General features: G+C 42.9%; 1 protein-coding gene across 1 annotated transcript; it reads right to left on the reverse strand.

Moving 5' to 3' along the window:
• Positions 1 to 24: 24 nt before the first annotated feature.
• On the reverse strand, positions 25 to 22,833 carry atp2a2a (ATPase sarcoplasmic/endoplasmic reticulum Ca2+ transporting 2a). The gene is made up of 20 exons (XM_053420467.1): positions 22,227 to 22,833; positions 20,934 to 20,951; positions 20,764 to 20,846; positions 18,482 to 18,586; positions 17,299 to 17,437; positions 10,776 to 10,856; positions 9,515 to 9,600; positions 8,916 to 9,380; positions 7,694 to 7,782; positions 7,483 to 7,585; positions 6,800 to 6,931; positions 6,587 to 6,706; positions 6,281 to 6,499; positions 5,833 to 6,168; positions 5,371 to 5,591; positions 5,045 to 5,247; positions 4,841 to 4,926; positions 4,623 to 4,756; positions 4,414 to 4,531; positions 25 to 2,811 (listed from the first exon to the last, which is right to left on the reverse strand). Exons 1-20 carry the CDS (start codon positions 22,342 to 22,344, stop codon positions 2,542 to 2,544), a joined length of 3,126 nt encoding a protein of 1,041 aa, XP_053276442.1. The 5' UTR covers positions 22,345 to 22,833; the 3' UTR covers positions 25 to 2,541.
• Between the last annotated feature and the right edge of the window lie 570 nt (positions 22,834 to 23,403).

Below are 23,403 nucleotides of genomic sequence, written 5' to 3' on the forward strand. Positions count from 1 at the left end.
TGAGACCAGGAGAGAAAAAGCTCATAATGTCAATGACAGATTTATTTACCTGAAACCAAAGTTCATGTGATACATTGTACAATCATCTCTGAAAATACAGTACAGCAGTTTGGCATGAAACGCCAACACCGTTCTCATAGTAAAACATCTGCACCGTTGCACGTCTGCCTTCAGATGTGGCAAAGAAATTAAATAAATCAGCCCGAACATGTTGCACATCTCAGTGCAAAGCCAAAAAGAAGTGTTTGGTTTTTAAATGTCCCATAAAAGTATTTCCTTAGGAAAGATGAAGGGTGTTTTTGAGCTTATTTAACATTTGTACTATCTGACGAATGTCTATTCTATTTACCAATACTATACATTGTCTATTATTACACGAGTCTGGTAAAACAGATGGCTGATCAAGCAGACATGCACCATGGAATCATGTACAAGTTACTGCACACAGTACTAAGATCTTAGTCTAAAAAGATGGCATGAGCACTGTATCGTAGTCTAAGGCTCTTCATGCACAAGGATGGAAGGACTCATGAGGTGGGATTGGCTAGTTTTCATCAGACATTAATTTATGGCCTCTCTATAAAAAGGATGTATGAACTTTAATGAGCCCCTGTCTTCATATGACGTCACTGACATGCAGCTTTTGGAAGATGTGTGGCCCAAAACACACATGCACAACACAAAACAAAACCAAAGTTCCTGGAAGTAATTTGGAGTAGAGGTGGGCTTACTTGGCCTTTACTGCAAAGAAGGGAAAACAAAACAAGAGAATCAAATCAATGGACTCAGGAATCACAAGGCCACAGTCAAAACAACAGGGCAGCAAATCATTCAAATTCAACTACACTTATTTTTTTTAACAGACCGATAAAGGCCATGCAGGAGATTAGGACCTAACTGAAAGATTAAACCATGTCCTGTCATGTTGTGGGGGCACTTTAATGTCATTCGCTTAGTCAGATGGCAAAACATGCAGCCAGTCTACAATCAAAAGTAACCAGCGACACTGCACCAGTTGGAACTGCTCGGCTCACGTTGCTGGCACTTTGTGACACTGAAGGCAATTCAACACAAACCTCTCGTCTGTACCATTTACGCTACATCTTTAAAAGCACGAGGAGTCACTGCTGTCGTTCTAATACAAGCAGCGACTGACTGCAAAGTTGTGACTACGTATAAGACGAGAACAGTAGTGGTTGGCATGCAGGTCAAGGTGTACTCACTCTGCAGGTTAACAGGTGGAAGGCGTTGGAAGAAACAAATGTTAACATAAAACTCAAAACACTCACAGGCCTGGTGACACTGGAGCAGACATGCAGAGAGGCTGGGACCAGGCTTTAAGTAAACGAGTGGGACGGTATGGAGCATTTTACAGCAAGGACAAAAATCTATACAGAGATTCTACTTTGTGTGCTATGTACACATATACAGACTCTTCCAATGATGGAGGATTTCAGCCTTTCAGAGGTCTCGGTGTCCGTGTTGTGCTCAGCTGATACAACTGACAGCTTCTTGGTGCCATCTTTACATATTCAGGTACAGTATGTGCACATTTTACAGACGTTATAAACTGTAATTAAGATTTAAAAAAATTAAGACCATCTCAAAAATGAAACTTAAAAGAGAAAAATCAAGACATATGTGTTTTCTTCAAGTAAACAAATTGAACAACAGGCTGTTTATATATATATAAAAAAAGAGAATGCTCTGAATCACACAGGTAACATGTTCATCTGCTTTTCCCTCCAATAACAGAGAAAAGAAAAATATATTCGACATTAAAAACGCATGTCAGTAGCTTTCTCTACTGCAAAACTATTTGGTGCTTACCTCAACACGACAAATGGTATAATGTGTAAGTGGTTGTTAAGACTGATGGGTAGTAATGGTTCTATTAACAGCATCGAGGTAGCTGTGCTCTGCCTAATGCAGAAAATAATAATCAAACAAGATGCACGGAGCTAAAAAATGACGAGAGAAATTTGTGCTAGGGCAAATACATATATACATATATATATATATATATATATATATATCGATACGTATATATAATCAAGTGGTGGCCCCAGAATTTGTATTGTAAAATACGATTCCTCGCAGCTCAATCATCTTCACATCCAGCAGTCCTGTCCCTGCAGCCCCTCCCCCAAAATTAAAAAATATTAATCATTATAAAATAGTGTAAATTCTCTGTACAGCTCAACACAGCTCCCATGGGCTCCTACACTGTTCAAAACAGGAGATCATAAGAGAGGAAACGCATGATGGTGAACCAAAAATAAAACATGGATATGATGTCAGTCAGAGTCAAAGTAAGACCTACACCCCCTAGTCTGCATCTCTCCCTACGTAAAAATATGTAACAGTGAAAATGTCCTAAATACAAAAGATCTCACAGCACACAGGCCATCAGAGCAGGTGCACGGGTCGACTGCGAGTTGTTCCGAATGAATGTGAGGGTGTTAGATGTGTGCGTTAATTCCCACTTCACACTGGTGCACGGGAGGAGGGGGGAGGAGGGGGAGTGTGCACAGGAGTCAGTCAGGGCCACAACATGGCGGACACGTTAGTGTCGGTGCTGTAGATCCACAGCAGCAGAGGCAGGGAGATGGCCACGAAGGGCCAGGAGATGCCCTCGGTGCATGCAGACAGAGAGCAGCCTCTGGCGGCCGGCTTCTCCAGCTTTTTACCAAGGTCCGAGTAGTTCCTGGCCAAAAACTTAAGCAGCTCGTCCAGCAGGATGACCGGCAGAGAGATCTTCAGCACCATCATCCACTGGGTCACGTCCAGAGGAGTAATCTGGAAGATGACCTGAGAGAGGGACAGCAGATGTCATTGAATTTTACAGCTACTTCTTAATATTTACAGGATAATTGGTGCGTATGCAGACTGTGTAAGGAGATAAACCTCTTCTTCACCACATGTCACAGTCCAGCCAGTCACAAAATCCACCTGCCAGCACGTCTGAAGCTCTCTGACTTCGACAGAGCAGAGCTAGCTGTTGCCCCGATTTCTAGTCTCTTTGCTAAGCTAACGAGCTGCTAACTGTAACTTCATATTTACTGATAGTTGTTCCAGGACGACAACAATAACTCAACCTAATCATTATGAAAAATATCAGTGTGATTCTGTCCACAAACTGACCAAAAACAGGAAAACTGTATCCACACAGTTGCAGGATATTTAAAAATAGAGAAAGAAAAGAGCTTCTAGATTCACTACAGGATATTGTGAAAAATGTGGTCTTAAAACAATATATTGTTCATTTTGATAAGCGATAGTGGGCTGTCATTTAATTTTCATTTTTTTCAGGGCACTGTCACACATGGGAAGCAATTTAGTGGGGTCGCCACAGGAAATTAATTTTGTATACCCTCCCACACTAAGGTTCTCCACTGCTATATTCTACAGGTGTGGCCGTGCCCTAACCCACTAAACCGAATATCGGATATGACGAGGTTTGGTTTTGACCTCGCGAAGAGAGAGGTGGAACTTCCGCCATCTTTAAAGATCCCATGTGAAGTAGAAGAAACAGCAATACATACATGCAAATGTTGAATTTAAAATAAGCTCCATTAATACCATGTTCTAAGGTAGAGGACTCTGGATTCCCAAAATATTGAACTAGTCCTTAAAGATGCATCTCCTACATCTTGATGAGAACTTGACAGCTGTTGCAGGCCGTACCCCTCCCTCCCTCTATGATGATTTATTGTGTGCCTAGTGTGAACCATCTATTGAAGGCAAAATGTTCTACATTATATTATGAAAGTTATGAAACAAAAAGAATGAAGATGAAAAGATGACCATTCAGTCTGCAAAATGAAGACCTTGTGACACAGCCATGTGTGTTGGTAGTGAAACCTTTCAATCACAAGGGGGCAGAAAAAACACACGAGTCCCAAACTAAGACCAGGGCTGCAGGTCTTAGTCTCAAAATGATTTACACCAGGCTATCTAACAAACTACAGACAGATAGTAGGTGTCTGTGGTCTGTCCCACAACCAGTGTATGGTACTACTCTGTTTGTTTGTAGTTTTATTACAAGTTAATGAAAGATTTTTAACGTAGAGAAAGAATTGAAACACATTACAAACTACGCATTCCACCAAAACTTCTCTTTCTCTGTTCCATCAGTCGTCACAAGTGTGATGTGTGAAGCGTCAAATGAATGTTAACAGGATTAAGACCTATATAAACGTTTTTTAGACCTAGTACGATATATTTTTTTACAAATTTCTGACTTTTTAAGGCCTCAAATTCCAATAATTGAATTTTTGACTTTTTTAATGACCCCACAGAAACCCTGTAAGAAGATGACAGCTGCAACAACAAGCAGCCAGATGCTGTCTGAGTTATCTTTTTAAAAATGATATCAGTCATAAAAGAATAAACTGTTCTTGTAAAACTCACAGGCAGAGGCTCCACATAGAGGATGAGGAAGTGGAGAGACATTGAGAGGCAGATGGCCCCCAGCAGCCAAACGTTCTCCCAGGGTGGCATCCGCAGCAGGGACTGGTTCTCTGACAGACTTTACAGAGGAGAGAACAGAGAGTGGTGACTCAGTTATTTAGTTTGTCCTCCATCTTCTGAGACCAGACGATTTTATGAGCTGCAGCTACCTGTTCAGAGCGTTGCACATCTCAATGGTGACGAGCACAGACAAGGCCATGGTCATGGGGTAGGGCGACTCGAACACGTGACAGTCCAGTCCCTCGAACTCTGGGTTGTCGGAGCTGCACTGGAGGAAGTGGCTCTGTGGGGGGGCAGCAGAGAAGTGAGGGGGAGGCAAAGAGCTGAGGGGGGACTGTAGGAGAGGTTTTCATAGAGACAAACTCACCAGCTGGTACAGAGTGACCTGAGGTCCATCGTCAGAGAGTATAAACCACCAGGCAGCAGCTCCCACTGTGGCTGCACCCACATAGCCTAGGAGCAAAGATACCAGAATAACACCATCATCAAACAAAGATTGTCTCAGAAAACAAATTTATTTATAAACAACATGACAGCAGATTAAAGACTATTCGATGTTAACACAACTCACATCCAATGGCCAAGTATCTGAAGAAGAGCCAGCCTGAGATGAGGGCCTCCTTTGCGTTGCGGGGCGGCTTATCCATGATGTCCAGATCTGGGGGGTTAAAGCCGAGGGCAGTGGCGGGGAGGCCGTCTGTCACCAGGTTGACCCAGAGCAGCTGAACTGGGATCAGAGCCTCAGGGAAACCCAGTGCAGCCGTCAGAAAGATGCTTTAAGCAGAAGTGACACAATGAGAAGATGTACTGACAAGCTGCAACGAGTCATACATTCAATCTACTGCAATGCTATGGACTCAATCTATTCTAAAATCATCTGCTCCTGAGGAGACTCACCAAACGACCTCTCCCACATTGGAGGAGATAAGGTATCTGATGAACTGCTTCATGTTATTGTAAATAGCTCGGCCTTCTTCAACGGCGGCCACAATAGAAGAGAAGTTGTCATCGGCGAGGACCATCTCAGAGGCTGACTTGGCCACGGCAGTGCCAGAGCCCATGGCGATGCCGATCTCTGCCTTCTTCAGAGCAGGGGCATCGTTCACTCCATCACCTGTCTGTAAACAAACACTTCATTATCGACAGTACAATCCTGTGCATCAGCACCATGAACATGTCGCTTACAAGTCCAGCAAAGACAGCTTATCAACAGATGTCAGACCATGTCAACCAATAATGGATTTATGACCAACTTTACTACCAAAATGCAGGAAAAAGTGCCTGTAAACACACACTAATAGAAATCATATGTATCTCAAATACAAGAACCCCAGCAGAATCAGCTTCTAGAATTTATACCATAGCAGTGATCTCGTCAAATCCTTGCAGGAACTCAATGATCTTGGACTTGTGGGAAGGCTCAACTCGAGCAAAGCAGCGAGCATTAGTCACAGCCTCTAGCTGGGCGGCTGGTGACAAGTCGTCGAACTCCCGTCCGGTGAAGGCCATGCGCTCAATGTCATCCTCCTCGCTCAGGATGCCGATTCGCCGGCAGATAGCCACGGCCGTGCCCTTGTTGTCCCCGGTGATCATGATGACGCGGATGCCAGCCTTGCGGCACAGCTTGATGGAGGCGGCCACCTCCTGTCTGGGGGGGTCAAGCATGCCGACACAGCCGACGAAGGTCAGGTCGGACTGAATGCATGGAGACAAAGACGGGAGTCAAATACTAGATAGTAGATAATAGATACTCTACACGTGGACACCAAAATACAGCAAATTTGATCTAACTTAAGTGAAAATTCACCTCGTAGTCCACGAATTTGGCTGCGTCTAACAGTATCATGTCCTCCATTTTGGGTGGGCTGTCTCGTGTGGCCAGAGCCAGGCACCTTAGGGTGTCCCGACCTGTCCCGTAATCACGGATCACAGACATGATCTTTTCTTTGGTACATTTGTTGAGTGGAACTTTGCTGTTTCCAACTCTGACATGAGTGCATCTCTCAATAACTCCCTCTGGGGCCCCCTGTGAGGTGCAAAAGAGAAATAAACGGGTTAGAAATCCATGGCAACTCTATCAGTCAGTCCTTAGCACATGTTTTTGTGATTTCACCTTGACAAACATCTTGCCCATGGAAGAACGAGACTTGTTCGGGGTGCAGTAGACGGACATGGACTTCCTGTCTCTGGAGAATTCGAGGGTGAACTCCTTCTTCATCAGCTGTTTGATCACCTGATGAGACAACAGGACACAGAGAGAGAATGTGCTGAGTGGGAGCGGTGGAAATGTGCAGTGTGAGCAGGTGAGGGAGTAGCGGTCACTCACAGAGTTGCAGGCGTTAGCCTTGTCAATCTTGGACAGGCTGTTGACTTCGGTGTCGAACACGTTCATCTTCTCCACCAGACATGTCAGCGCCGTCTCTGTGGCCTCGCCGACCTTCTCATACACACCTTTCACCTGTGGAATCAAAAATGTTCTCATTCATTTCGCTTCAATCTATAAAACACTCACAGAAACATTTTAAGTTAATCCATAGAAGTTATTTTTGTTTAAATTTTCACACAAATAAACAAAATAAAATAAAAATGAAACAATGCTACAATGTTGTAAAAGTGTAAACATGTACAACAATGTTGCCTCATTTCAGTGTCTGAACTATATACTGAAAGAGTTCCCTGCTTGCAGGCGACAAACATCACCACATGTGTCAAGTTAACACAATTAAATTAATGCAACAAGAAGGAATGAAAAAAAGCAATGGTTCTGGCACCGTTTAGGAAACAGTATCAGAATAGAACCCAAACGATACCCAACCCTATTCCTGTGGTTTTGCACTTTAAATTAACTTTAAATTAGCTGTCACATCTACCAAATGGTTTTCACACCAGTTTGTGCCCTTAGTTCCATGACTTACCAGTTAGGTAGTCTACACTTCTCTACAGTACATACATTCTTAGTTCATACTAGGTTCTAAAGCTTTTCAATAAAACAAAGTTAAGGGTTCAGACCTCATTGAAGTCCAGGGAGGAGTCGTTACACAGAGCACAGATGGTGGCCAGTTCAACAAGGCCATCATACTGGGAGGACTTCACTTGTTTATCATCCTGGTACCTGAGGGCGTGCAGAGTATTAGCCTATGAGTGTGTGTGTGCACTATATATAATAACAGAAACATTCTCCAGTTCAACCAATGACATAAGTCAGCTGTATAGTACTCACACTTCTCCCTCAGGTGCGTAGGTAGAACCTGTGATGGTGAACTCTGACAGAGAGCAGCTGTCACCTTCAGCTTTGTTGACGATGAACATCTGAGACAAAAAACAAAAGGAGAGGTCACCGAAAGTCACACCGCTGAAGGAATCCACCGACAGTTTCTTTACTGGCAGTCACATTAGGTGGCAACAGAAACCACAGAAATCCCAATTGGACCTGCAATGTGACGACTCTGTTTAGACAGTAGATTAGCCTGCGGTGTTAGCGCGTCTATCTGAGTGCCCGGCAGGGTGGCCCAATGCCTAATGTGAGAAAAAGGTGTTTAGTTTATTCTCATTAGTAAACACACAGGACTGCCAGGGAGCCAGAGACAAAAGGAAGCTGTGCCCAAAAGAAATAAGCCACCACACACAACTTTCAAAACTGATCCTAGTCAGTAACTTGGGCTCTATACATAGCACCAGGAGGCAAAACAATACAAGACAAGACAACAGGCAATTGTGATAAAACTTCTAGTCATTTATCTACACTGTAGTCATTTTGATTTCTTTTTTTATTGTAAGAGAGATGTGTGAATATAGTTAGCAGCAAACCTCTTTAAAAAGCTTTTGCCTGCATTCCCCAAGTGTGAATGGTTTCTCCTTTCAGTGGCTTAATGACATGGCTCACTGTGAATCACCCTGCAGAGCTGTAAGGCTTTTCAATCATGGCCAAACAAAACCGAGACCCAAATCAGTGAGCAATAAAATACTGTAAATTAAAGCCTCAGGTCTAATTCAGGCTTTGTCAAAGTACTGAATAAAGCACAGAAGCAGAAGAGGCAACAAGACAGAATCAAACTTTAATAAATGCTGAATGTGGGGCTAAGTAGCAGCAGGGTGCCTCTCACAGACAGAGGAAGAGAGAAAGGAACTACGGGCTGCCGGCTCTGCAGCTTGGTGACGCAAGGTCAGTTATGCAACTGCAGCACTGCAAGTCATTCAAGACATCAGCATAAGTTAGAGGAGTGGCTCAACAGTTAGATATCTGGATATGTGAGCAGGAGGAACACTCCACTCTCTCTCTTTGCAGTCAGTGTGACAGATGTATTTGAGGTGAGTTACGCAGCTGCAGTCAGACTGTCACCTAATACAAACAACAGGCACTGACAACAGAGATGACAAAGCACTTACTACTACTATATGGCTCAGCAGTGCACCAGGAGTGTGAGTGTGTATGTGTGACTCACTCTGCACACAGACATCTGGTTGGTTGTCAGGGTTCCTGTCTTATCAGAACAAATGACAGAGGTGCAGCCCAGGGTCTCAACAGATGGCAGACTGCGGACAATAGCGTTCTTCTTGGCCATGCGGCGGGTGCCCAGAGCCAGGCAGGTAGTGATAACGGCTGGGAGACCCTCGGGGATTGCAGCCACGGCCAGCGCCACAGCGATCTTGAAGTAGTAGACCGCCCCACGGATCCAGGAGCCTCCGTGGACGGGGTCGTTGAAGTGTCCGATATTGATCATCCACACGGCAATGCAGATGATGGAGATGACCTTGGACAGCTGCTCGCCAAACTCGTCAAGCTTCTGCTGCAGGGGCGTCTTCTCCTGCTCTGTGGCAGCCATCTCATCACGAATCTTACCAATCTCTGTGTTAACTCCGGTGGCCACAGCCACACCCACGGCCTTCCCAGATGCGATGTTAGTGCCCTGAAATGGCAAGTATAGACCTGTTGGCTCAAGTACATCTGATACGTTCTCACATCTTTATGATATATTCCAGGGAGTCGACAAAAACTGAAACAAGAAGTTCAAGGTCAACAGGGTGTGTGAGCTGAGCTTACGGAGAAGAGCATGTTCTTCTTGTCCTGATTGACGGCACGTGGGTCGGGCACAGGGTCGGTGTGTTTGATGACTGAGACAGATTCACCTACAGAGACATCACATGGGATCAGCTTAGTCTCTGCACATTGTGTGGAGAACTAAGCAGGCAGATATCTCTACAGGGATCTATAGTGCTGATTATTCATGCTGCCTCACTCCTCTTTACCACCACGCTCATGACTGCTTCAATTCAGACACAAAAATGTGCTAACTGGAAACTGTCATGATACACAAATTAACCTTGTTTAGAGTATTAGGACCATTTTGAAGAAAAAGAAAGTTGAGAATACAGTCATAATTTTAGACCATGTGTCAAGGTGAGGAAAATCAAAGGATAAGTCTGATACCTGCTTTCAAATTAGGAATATTGAGAACTGAGAAGTTCTAATACTTTAAAACAGGGTTCACAAATAACCATAGATAGTAGATTTAAAATAAGATTGGTTCAAGATTTTGAATACATAAGAATTCAGGGGGTTAATTCTGACAAACATGAGTTGTCTGCTACTTTCCCCCCCGAAAAATGTTTTCTCTATATTCTAGTAAAGATCAAGTTTTTCTCAGAATTTTACAACCTTATTCTTGCAATATTATGACTTTATTCTAAAGATCACAGATTGTTTTGCTTGAGCATAGCCCTAAAATGTAGCATTTTAATGAGATTAACTAGGACAACTGTGCGCTCTTAGTTAAAAAAAAAAAGGGAGCATCAGCGGAGAATTTAAAATTAGTTTGGAGATATAACGTATTTAATCAAAAATACAATCTTAGTTATAAAAAAAAAAAATACATACTCAAGACTCAAATAAAAGAGTGGACATGTCTAAAAGCAGCTTTGTGTATTAGGGATACAGTATTATAGAGATTGGATGGTGACATTGAAAACTTAGCATGCAAACTATGAGGAGCCTCATTTGTCTGCTGCCTTAAGTAAGGGCTTTACCATTTCCCTGAGCTAAACTTGTGACTTTCAGTATATGACTAAATATTTATTTACAAATAACAAGCAGGAATTCAGTCAAATATTTAAATATGAGGTGTGGAATGCAGGATGACATTGTCAGGCACTGCTGAAAAGATTATTGTGCAATAAGCAACAATTACAGAAAACTTTTTAAAAAGGGATTTATGTACATATTTTAGAGTTGTAAACTGAAAAGGTCAATGGTAGAGATTATTGATAAATTAATGGAAAGGATATTAGTAGCAGAAATAACTCACCAGTCAGAATGGACTGATCAACTCTCAAGGTGGTTGATTTGATGGAACAGATCCGGATGTCAGCAGGTACCTTGTCTCCAACTATTAACAAACAGATTCACAAACATGTTTCAAATTAAAACGACAGAGCCCCAACAACACAACACTAAATCTACTGGGAGTAACATAAAACAGCCCAAAAAAATACAGTCAGGTCGGAGTGAAGGTTCATGTGACTGACACTGATCTTAACAAATATTTACAGTAGTGCCAGTTCAACTGATGCATCACACAGCTCATTACGGTGCTGCCATCGCTGTTGGGAGAGAGAGAGAGAGAGAGAGAGAGAGAGAGAGAGAGAGAGAGAGAGAGAGAGCCAGAGAGAGAGCCAGAGAGAGAGCCAGAGAGAGAGCCAGAGAGAGAGCCAGAGAGAGGATGAAATGGAGGACTTGTGAGCCATAAAAGGCCTGTCTCATGGGAAAAGGCCAATTTGGGTACATTGAAATTGCACTGACCCAATTCAGCTTCCTAATGGTACATAAAAGCGATGGAAACTGGGGAAATGGTTCAGGCTATGGCACAGTTCTGTGGGTGTCTACATAAAGGCCTACTTAGTTAAAAATGTTAATTGTGTCAAGATTGTTACAAAAGACTCCAGCCAAGTTCATGGTATAGTTAGAATACAATCCTCATACAAGACAGCTTAATATCTAAGAATCTAGCAACATATCATGACAGAGGTGAGGTTAAAATCTAAACTGAGCAGAAAAAGATTTGATAAAAACATACCAACGTCAAGATTCCAATTTGAGGGAACATGTACGGTAATCCAAAACCCCCCATGCCCTTGAGGGACGGGAGGGGAAAGTAGCGATGAGGCCAACAATACATGCAGCCAAAAATGGAAAAGCATTTCGATATGTTCCCTAAAGCCCTTATCAGGTTTTAACGTGGCTGTATGATGGCAGCTGCTTCCTCAACACTGTCACAGCACAGGAAGAGACAGGGGGACAAAGATGGAGCTGCTGCTGCTCTACCTCTCCTCAAACACTTGGGACGAGGTACTGACACTTGGAATTTAATACATGATACTGTTTCACCTAACTAATGCAGATCCTTTTCATAGTTACATTTCAACACTTCGGCTCCGTAGGTGTTGACTTCTTACTATTTTACACGATCCAGTGAGAAGCTGGATGATCGTCAAACACTTCTGATGTCCTGCCAGAGACTCTGATCTGTCAGCAGCCAGAGGCCAATCAAGACACACAGTGACAGCTTTTCTAAGAAGGACTAACGTTGATCTCCACTGCACCTTTAAACCACCTAAACCTTGAACAATGGGTGCTGCCAGAGGTTGTTTCTGAATAGAAAGACAGATGGAGCCATGTGGGCGTCGGGTCAGTCACACGGAAACTAAGTCTACTGCATATAATCTGCACATGGTAGAGAAGAATCAAGTTCAGGGATCCCACCCCTTTAAGATTTTAAAAGGATCACCCCGCAGCTGTGCCAAAGGAACAAAAAGTAAGAGGTTTTCATAGAAGCCAAAACATTTCACAATTACATCCTGGATGATTGTGTAATACTTCCTGTGCTAAGTCATTACTTTTGAAGAAATACAACCTCATAGAGTGACCTGAGCCAAGAAACAAGGCTAGAAGGACGGGCTTCTAACAAAAAGTGCTCGCTGATGTTCTCATTTAAAGAATCCACTGCTCTGTGTTAAAACTCTGGGACACTGACACGATGGATCTGTTCCGGGGGATGTGTTACACTGCAGACCTGCTCTGATTTAGTGTGTGTATCTCATCTATCCCTTTGTGTCAACATCCTACTTGGTAACAGTCCAAGCATCTCCTCAGTCACCTCCACTTTATCACCTTTGTGCTTGCCAACAGGTCATACAGTCGACAGATTTTACAGTGACAAAAGCGCTGTGTACCCTGGCAAAACATTGCACCCAACATGACTCCCAGAGGTGCCTTATAAACAGACCTTTCAACAGCAGGCGCGGCCGCCACTGGCGCGAGGCAGTCAGCTTTGACTGGCACCTGCCTTTGCCGTGTGTTCGGTAAGAGAGAGTGGTTCAGCGGGCCAGGCTTTGTCAGTGCCAGACAGGAGGATACATGTGCAGATGGCAGTTGAACAAAAGGCTGACCTTCTGTCATGTTGAGAGGGCCATTTCAGAGCGGTCAACAAGTGAAGCATCCAGCAGCTTTCCAATACAGCTCCTACTGATTCACTCGTTAGCTACATTTAAACATACAACAATGCAAAAACTTTATCCAAATTGATACGTTTAATAAAACAGCTAAAACTGTAACGGTTCACTCCTTCTCTTCTCACTGTTGATATTTTTTTTGTGTTTACCCTGTGCAACAAGTGGACATCTATAAGAATAAAAGTTCAAACTAGGCATTAGAGCGCATCTCCATTTACAGTATGTCTCCATTGATCACTTGTAATCAGATCTCCCTTCCGCGCTTTATATGCAAATTAACACGATTCGTTATCACCCATTATCTATAATCCTTATCCTTCAAGGGCCTCACGGGGAACTGGAGCCAATCTCAGCTGACATTTGGCGAGAGTTGACAGTGTATTGCAGGGCCAACAACATATACAGAAACAAACAACCATTCACCAACCTACCGTCAATTTAGAGTCCCCTGTCAATCTAATCCCCACTGATCATACTGTAATAAATAAATCAATGTAATGACAAAGACAAATAGAAGATGTGTAAATACATTTTGGTTCATAAAAGATGAAGTAGACAAGTTGAGAAGGTTTTCCTTCAATATGAATGCGTCTTTGGTACTTAGCAGTTCCCACCTGTACCAAGAGCTGTTCATTGTGATGGGATAACCTGAGAGAGATGCTAATACCAGGTCTGAACCGGAACCATGTTACAACTCTGTTTCACCGAAATTAGGTTTTTAAAATATGGGTAAACCCACCAAAACACTTTTCCATTGCCAGTAGAGGAGTTTGCTTCGCAGTTATTTTTCCCCAGTGCAAAAGGTTCAATGTCATGAACTGATGGGCGCTCTCACCTCCCATCCCTCACAACCACCAAATTAGCACACTCATCCAGTTGTAACGTGCCATCACTGCCGATAAGAAACCATGTCCCCTGCAGAATTATTTGATCTGGGAGTGGATGTCGATTCTATCTAACTACATTGCAGACAAAAGCCAGATGTAAGAAGGTTTTTTGGTCATCATCAGTTGGTTGGTGGGAGTGATAAACCAATATTTACCAACAGTGGAGTAGTTTCTTGACTTTGGCAGACGATTCTCACCTACGACCTCAGTTATGCAAGCAGGATCTCGAACACTGTTTGCTGGAACTCTCTGCTTTGCCTTTGTCTGTTATGAATCTTGAGCAGCAATAAGCTGGACTTCAAATACATCCGCATACAACTGTTTCCGTTGCCATAGTAATACAACTTGTGCCAGGACTGGCAGCACTAAAGCATTTGTAAAAAAAATAACTGGGAGTTTAGTAGAGTCAGGCATATCTTCATGTACATTATGATGAATGCATAAATGCATGAGACATTTAAAAAAAAAAAAACCTAGATGGTGCAAGACAAATAATATGAATTTTGGACTAATGTTATCATTCTGTAGTTACAGACAAAACATAGTGTGAAAGCATACATCAAATTTTTTCTTGCAGCCATAGAAATTAGAATGTGAATAAGACATCACTAGCTCTCAGAATAAGTACAGATTGTATATCCTGGTTTAAAAAGAAAAAAGGGAAAGTGAACATTCTTCTCATGTCTTGCATAACTGTCTGTAGTGGTCCCTCATTTCTTGCATCTAAGTCTGATCTGTAACCATCTATAACCAGATGGCAAAGCATGGACTCCCAGCAGTCAGTGCACTATAGTAGTTAATGTTAACATGCCTGGTTCTGTTGGTCTGTATGTTGTTATGCAATTATATACTTTAATTTACGCTGAACATTACATGCACAATCAACTTGTACGGACTGGTTTGATTTAAGACTTCTGTTCTGCAGGACTTCTTTATGGGAGGTCTTCACATTCTAATGCCCCCTTGCCTGGTTGGCAAGAGCAGACCTTTTCTCTCCGCCTTGCTGACAAGTCAGGAACCTTTGCCAAAAGACAGTCCCTCGGTGACAATAGATGCTTGCCAGACCCCATTGAATGCCACATACTATCCGTGGTAATCTTAGTGGAGGGCGCGGATGCTGATGGGCAGGGTCACTGTGCATTGAGCACGATGGAGTGGATCCACAAAGCGCTTCCCTATAAGGTCATCTCTCTCCAACACAATGAAAGCAGATGAGAGATCCTCCCCCGTACGCTACCCCCCCCCCCCCCCCCCCCAACACACTGACCCCCATCATGACCAGACTCACAATTTCACAGGCAGCAGGGAACAAACGCACTAAGCTCCACTGCTCTGAGGAAAGGCCAACATCCAGAAATGTGCAACTTCATAACACCAAACTGTAAACTGGCAGCATGTTGTCGTATGAAAACAACTTAAAACCAACTGGAAACCCAGCGGGTGAGTTAATCCTTTATCGGATTTAGGCTGTGGCACCTGCCCATCCCAAACGTATCACAAATCTATATTATAGTAAGAATTTGGAACAAATCAAGGGTTAGTTTTGATTTTGCTGAGCCACATTGGTTTGAACCAGTATATTATCAACCCAACAACAGCAGTCTGAGGACTTCACAGAAGAGCAGACTGGCCTGAGACCAGCACATACAACAGCCCCAAGGTCTTCAGCTGCTTCAAGATCACATCTGAAAACACCAAGGTACAAAAATAACACAAAAAAATGATCAGGTTCAGACAAAAGTCGGACAGACGCATCACAGTTTGTTATTTTCCATGACACTGAACAGACTTGCGATTGTGGGGCTGATAAGTGATGAGGTGCGAGCAGGAAGCAGCGTTCAAAGTCACAGCACCCCCCTGACAGCGAGCAGCAAAGATTGGCTGCGGGCTCGTCTCCCTTTCCTCTACCTGGAGCTCAGCAACCGAACAGCATGCATCTGCGTCATAACATTCCTCCACTGCATGGGCAGGGGTCACATTGAACTGGAGCTTCAGGAAAATACAATTTATATAAGGGGAAACTCGACAGAAACTATTGTAAAAGAAATTAGGAGGATTTCGATGGTAAACTGCAACTGATGAGCTTCTACTGATGGCCAAGCTCCTGTTTATGCTGCCTGTTGGGCTGCATTTTTAGAGTAAACCTCGCTACTGACATCAAAGCATGCAGCTACCACTACCAAGAGGTTTTGACGACTGGGTCTCTAATATACATGAGTGCGCGTCTGACTCACAAACTACTCTTTCAACTTGAGCCAAAAAACAAAGCCTTACACACTTAGCTTCTTTTGCAAGTCATAATCAGAATGTAGGGATTATCCCCGTCGACCAACACCCAATTATACACAGTATATAAAACCCATTTAAACAGAAATTACAATAGAGTTTAAATCCCTGTAGAGTCCTACTCAATTTTGCCCTTGTCAAGGTTACTGAGGACTCCCACGTCACCAACCGTAGCAATGCTTCCCAGAGCAGGATGGGATGGGCATGTGCGGGGTGGGACCAGACACCTGTCATCTTCACCACTGTCACTGCCTCTATAAATACTGCATTCCATTATCTAAATGGCCTATGAAAGCCAAAAATAAAACCTACCAGTATGCACAGAAAAACTATGCATCACTTCATTGGCTTAGGGTTAAACAGAGTATCAAGATAACGTCTGTGTTTTAAGGACTCCAGCATTCTCCAACACGTCTGTGTTCATCCCTCTGCAGAATCACACACACACTGTACCATGAGAGAAAACAGCCCTCTTAAAAAAAAGCGCTGATTGGAAGTCAGCAGCATGAATCACTCTACCGCCCTGTTCACATGCTGCATGGGGAGAAACTGTTGTGTTAGGATAAATTGTGAAGATGCACTGGCAGCTTGACGAATACACACAGACACACACAGTGAAATGTGCCTTGCTAGCCTTTTCCTCTCGCCCTTTGTGACACAGGGTTAATAAAAACATCTCACAACACATTATTCTAACAGGGTGTGACGCAGTGGCACTTTGGGATGAGGGATCCAACTTGACCTGGTGCTAAATATACCTGGAAACGTCCGACCTGTCACAGTGGGCTGAGTCGAACACAGACAACGAACCATCATATGAAAACACCACATCTTTCCTTTCATCACCCCAGAAAAACTAATTCTTTCACAGCAAAACAGCTAATCTTGATAGAAACTGCAGACGAATTAAATTACCAATTCTCTATCAATTTCAAGGTTTGTTCCCAACTGGTTCATGTGATATCCAGAATTTTCCTTTGCCGGAGAGAAATACACAAATCAACATCTGAGCCTTTTCAGTTATCTGATGCTCTGATCTAAGCAACACATGCAACAGTTTAACAGTAGAATAAGGTTAAAACAATAATGAAGAAACAGAAGTCATGTTTGTTTATAGAGACACAAAATCAAGAGCAAGGCAACCTACCGGCAACCTCTACGATGTCACCAGGCACGATCTCTCTGGCCTTGATCCTCTGCACAGTTTTTCTGTCCTGCCGGTAGACTTTCCCCATCTCAGGCTCGTACTCTTTAAGTGCCTCAATGGCATCCTCAGCATTGCGTTCCTGGTGAGGTGAGAACAGGACTTAGTGTCATCATTTCTGAGATGAGCTGATAATATCACTAAATAACTACAAGCACGCTTGGAGAGCGCATACCTCCCTCAAGGCTAGCTCCCTATCTTGCCATGTTAAAGTGAAAGTGATAAAAAATAAGCTGAATCAGACAGTTTATCATGATCTGCTACAGAAGTCAATGGGTTCTTCTTAGGGCCCCACTCCTCTGCAAAAATTCATGGAAATCGGTTCAGTAGTAAGAGACAACAAACGGTAATAAAGGCCTGTTCTTGGTTCTGATATAATATTTGTTAAAATAGTTTCATAATTTAGTTGGAGTAAAACATGTGTCACAGTGGACTCCAATATCTGAAAAATAAGTTAATGCAGGCCTCATGAGTGAGATACAGACTGACCTATTACTGACTGTTGCTTTTCAATAGAAAGCCTTCTGTGTGACAAAAATAATTCTAAGTAGACTGTTTATCTAGAGTTTGAGGGAAGTAAAACAAATGTTGAAACCCACAAACAGCAGCAGGCTGCCACACTGATAGATAACGTTTAACACCAGTGGAACAATATGAAGTTTTTCCAAAGGTTTTGGCAGGCATATCCAGATGTGTCATTGACATTACAACACCAACATCTTTGACACAATCTTCATATCATTGATGGATGCAGGGTCTCATGTTCCTCTGGTTATGATTTCATGGCCATGTCGATGAAGGTAGCGTAACTATCATAGGACTATTGTAGTGGAATAAACTGGATTTGGCCATGTGTACCCAATATTAGTATCTCTCTGTCCATCATGATACAGACACGTGCTTAAAATCAAATGGGTCTATAAGGGATCTCGTTTTAACACTGTAATCCACACTGGCATAGGTCTGTTACTAATCCCACTGGTAAAAATCAATACAAATCATTAAAAAAATAAGATGATTTACTTAAAAAGGAAAATCACAGCAATTTCCAGGCACATTCCACAGATACAGAAGAGATTGAGTGGGATTTCAATACAGGGATTTCCAGGATGGGAAAGTTTCTCACCTGCCACACACCGACGATGGCATTGGCTATAAGAATGAGTAGGATAACAAAAGGCTCCACAAAGGCTGTGATCGTTTCCTCCCCCTCCTCAAACCAGGCCAGGACCTGAAAACAACACGAGAAAAATGACATTATATATTTCAGACATTTCACTCAAAAAGCATTTACAATGAGAAAGAAATTCACAAGAATGCAGATCACTGCTAATAACAGGGAAACTGCAGAAAAAAATATCTAATGTATGGAAAATACTCTGAAATTGGACAAGATGCTGTACTGTCACAAATTACACATTCAGAATAGGTGGGCAGGTTCTTGTCTTTCAAATAGACATTTATTATGACAGCAGTGCTTCATTCCAGAAATATTGGATTAAACCATTTATAAGCTGCTAGAAACTCTTGTTCAAAGCCAAAGACTGCTCATAGCCGAGGATCATCCCACACATTTCTTACATAAAACTTCAGATACTGAGGGAAAAAAAACATTACATACAAGTGCATCTTAATGCCCCTCAACATTATCCTAAACCTATATGTTAGAAACTGTTCACTCATCAACGACTGAGCTTATCTAGCAATAGATGTATTCCATTCACTGTGAGCAACTGTTCTTTATTCTCCTGTGGATATTTGTAATCTTTGACTTGTTTAACTGCTGACACTGCACAGCCCATCTGATGTGTAGGGAATGAAAGATGAGTGTTTGACTCTCTAATGCAAACATGTCTGCCAACAAGAAGACTGTAGGGCTGAGATTAACACAGTCAGACCTATATTAAGTGGAACTACTTTAACCTATCCATTTCAGAAAGGGATATCTAATGGAATACTAAAGGTCTGTTATAGAAGAACGTCTCACTGCCAGCGTTAAAACATTATGACATTAAAACGAACTGACCTGGACTCTCTCATGGCTTGTTGTAATTGGTCTAAAATTACATTGTGTCACAGGCAATTAGTTAATGTCCCAAAATGTAATAAAGCTATCAACCTCTATGAGACATACGTATCTGTGCTGGATGCCAAAGACTTTAGGCATAACTATAAAAGCTTTTCTGATTGTGATTGGATTCCACATTCTATTGGTATACATTTATTAAAGAATGGGAGAAAATAAAACTGTATGTTGAGGTGTATTTGACGAGAGCCCTCCCACTGAGTGGTGAGGTCCAAATTTGGTCTTGAGTGGTGCTCTGTTCCCCCGTCAGACAGCAGCCACTGACACCTCTGTATCAACTGACCGGGCACTGCCCACCACATACCAACTCTCTCACAGAGACACACGCAAACAGGAAGTCAGTTATCAAAATGTTATTCAGACCACTGGAACATAATTTGCGGTGAAGTCAATATACACAGATCTGTTGCTTTACATTGAGTCAAAGAAATAACGGCCTTCACTACATCTGATGTGATTACATATTGTGATTGGCCAATAAGAACAGACATGCAGCACGATCACAAGCACACAGAGACCGCCGTTAAAAACTGTCCCACCCACGTGTACGAGAAAAAAAATAAAAATAAAAGGAGATAAATATGTAGCAATCTTGGAATTCGGACAGTCTGCAGATTTGTCAAAATCACCCAATGTCAGCCTACTATAAAACATGTATCTCTTTCTAGCATTATAAGTCAGAGTCTCCTGCGAGATCAGACGAAGTCATTACACAGCAGCGGTCACGCTTGACTCAAATGTCTTACTCTGCACATGGTGACAGCAACTCAATGCTGCCGCTGCTGTTGTCACCATTCCTCAAATGGGTCGCTAGCTTTCTCAGCTGTTTAGCTCCCTAATGTGTGAGTGTAACCTCACCCAGGTTACACAAACTGAAGACGTTCACACTTCAGTGCTATGCCATGCATGAACTGACCCCTTGCCATTCAACAAGCGGCTTAATAATAATCCTGGCAGCAGTTTTGGACTTCACATAAACACCTTCAGTCGGAACTGGCAGGATAAAGCTATGTGTAGATGCTACAACTTCTCCTGGGATTCTTAAGAATTATGTGTGCATCATATTTCTCATTTACTGGACAGACCATGAAGGAGTTAACAAGGGGAGTAACTGAGTAAAATTAATCAGTAAGTCACAAGCAGAGTGATGAGCCCCAAATTTGTAAATTCAGCTCTATTCAGTCATGGATGAAGTAACACAAGTAATAGTAACAAAAGTCTACATAGTGTAAAAATATACAGTAAAGTTCACACTTTCAATAGGACTATGTTTTATCCAATAGCAATGAAAATATATAAACATAGATAATAGATATACTTACAAAAGATATACACGCAGCCAGCAGAAGAATTCGAACAAGCAAATCTTCAAACTGTTCGAGGACAAGCTCCCATAAAGATTTCCCTGCGGAGAAAAGAAAAGGTTTAAAACAATCCGTCACAGAATCGTATGTAAAACGAGAGGAACAATATGAGTGGCAGTGGTGATTACCTTCTTCAGCTGGTAACTCTGTCAGTATGAAGGAGGAGAAAGTCGATCCACAGATGGCACAGGACACGGATGAAAGAGAAAAGAAAAGGCATCAATGTTTTTTTAAGCAGACATGACTCTCGGTTTCTGTTTCTTTATGGGGAACTGATTCCCATAACAAGAGCCATTAGGTATGTTCCGAGACATATGTATGTTTCTCCCCTGATTTTGGTAAATGATTTAATGGGGGCATAAAGAACGTGTAATTGATGGAGAAAAATAACTAAACTTAATTTAAGGTTTGATAGTTTTTTTTTTAAAGAAAGGCCCCTATATCTGAATATTTCAAATTACCACGATGATACACAGTTTTACCGACTTAATTTAAATTAGATTATATACCACATCCAACTCTGAGAAAATGTGAATTGAAATATTCTCACTATTGGGTATTTTCAATGTCATCTGTTTTTTCCTCATTTCCTACTGGGAATGCATTCAAGACTTGGGCCAATGGGGCCCGTTTGCTTAATGAAATGTAAACAATTCCTCCATGACTGCCTGGTACCTTGTTTCAATGACAACAGTGGCTGCAAACGTGAGATGCACGCATGCTGAAAAGAAAATTGGTTAAAAAATTATCTTAGAATAAATGATAGCCTTGCTGCACTAATTTAACTTGCTGTTTTGATCCTACTGAGAATTCACAAATCTCCAATCGACTGAAAGGTCAGAGGGATTTAGGAGAGGGTGCAATTTACCCTCCATGACCTCCTAGATGGTATTAATATAAAACAACTGTTTAGCTCCGGGACAAGGAGATTAACTCGGGCGGATAAGGTTACTTGTCCCGTGGCCAATGGTCACTGTCAGATGCCTGCTGGATCTGCAGGGACATGGACCTGAGGTGGTGGACTCCAGCTCTGAGGAGCATCCAGCTCTACGTGCTGTGGCCAACAACGTGCCCCACACTTCACTACACTGTCACAATGTTAAACAGAGTCATCACACAACACAACGACACACAATAAAACAGTGTTGAACACCCGACAATGGCCTCTAAGTAATCATTACTGTGTTATTATGCGAGAGATGGGAAACCCTCGAGGTCACCACTGCTGACGTCAGCCGGATCACTTTATGACACCGGCCGGAGGAGGAGGAAGAGGAGGATGATGGCGGTGCTGACTTTTCCCCCACATTCACTGAACACTGACAATGACATGACATTTCTGAAAGCGTGTGGCATTCGTGTCCCGGCGGCGCTGCTGTTTGTGTTGGTGAGGGTGTTTAGAAATAATGAAGCTGTCGTACCGTTTAGGCCCCATTTCTCCTTCTGCCTCTTCACCTCGTCCAGGGACAGTCCTGTGCTCTCATTGACGCAGAAATAACTGTAAACTTCTTCCACACTCTTCGTGTGAGCGTTCTCCATGGCTGACACGGACACGGCTTTTTCCCGCACAGCTTCGGCCACAGACAGCACCGCACTTCACCACACTGTCGACAACTGGAGAGGGTCGATACCCGGAGGGCAGCTGGATACACACCGCGGTCAAACGACGCGTCCCTCGGGCCACTGGGGAGATTCTTGAAGCTGGTCACGGAGGAGGAGGAGGAGTGAAATTCCTCTTCCCTGTCTGGGTGAAGATGCCCCGACTCGCCTTCTAATCTCCGGAAGTGATGGGAAAGTGTGTGCGACAGTGTCCCGCGTTGAGGACCGCATTCACCTGGTCCGGTTCTCGCTGTGTGCAACCGTGCGGTGCCGTTCCGTACCGTGCCTCAGCGTGGCGCAGCTCTGAGTGGCTCGGCACGGCTCTGACACTGTGGTTTTATTAAAGCCCTCTTCCCTGCGCCGCATGTGGACTAACGTCATTGGACGAGCGGTGCCAGCTCCGTCCAAACAGGGGGACGTGATAGAGAATGCAGGAAGTAACCAGGAAGTGAGAAGCGGGAATATACACATGCGTGCGTCCCATTCAAACCCGATGGTTTGTGTTCCTGAGCTTCATTTGCACACCGCAGTCAGTTTGTGTGAATGTCAGTGTTTCCTGTCAGCGTCAGTGTAGCAGGCTGGTGATTGCGATCAGCTTGATCAGAGGGGGCCACACTACACAGTCTGTAACTAACTTAGGATCAAGGGTTTTTTTCTAAATCAGGGGCCACAATTTACACAGATGGGCCATTATGTGTCCAACAGCCATACACAACTCCTGACTAAGTAAGGTCCTAATTAAAGGTTCAGTGTGTAGAATTTAGTGACATCTAGTGGCGAAGTTGCATGCCGCAGCTGAATACTCACCTCACCCTCCCTTTCCAAACATGAGAGAGAACCTGTGGTAGCATTCAATTGTCATAAAAACTCAAAAGGTGTTAAGCTTGTTCCCTTTTGATGAATATAAACAACATAAGAGACCCATTCTAGGGTAGAGAAAACAACAATCTGTACAATTTAGATGAACCACACTAGTGAAAAAATCCCTGGATTTATTAT

This window comes from Pleuronectes platessa, chromosome 4, assembly GCF_947347685.1.
Source record: "Pleuronectes platessa chromosome 4, fPlePla1.1, whole genome shotgun sequence".
NCBI classification, from domain to species: domain Eukaryota; kingdom Metazoa; phylum Chordata; class Actinopteri; order Pleuronectiformes; family Pleuronectidae; genus Pleuronectes; species Pleuronectes platessa.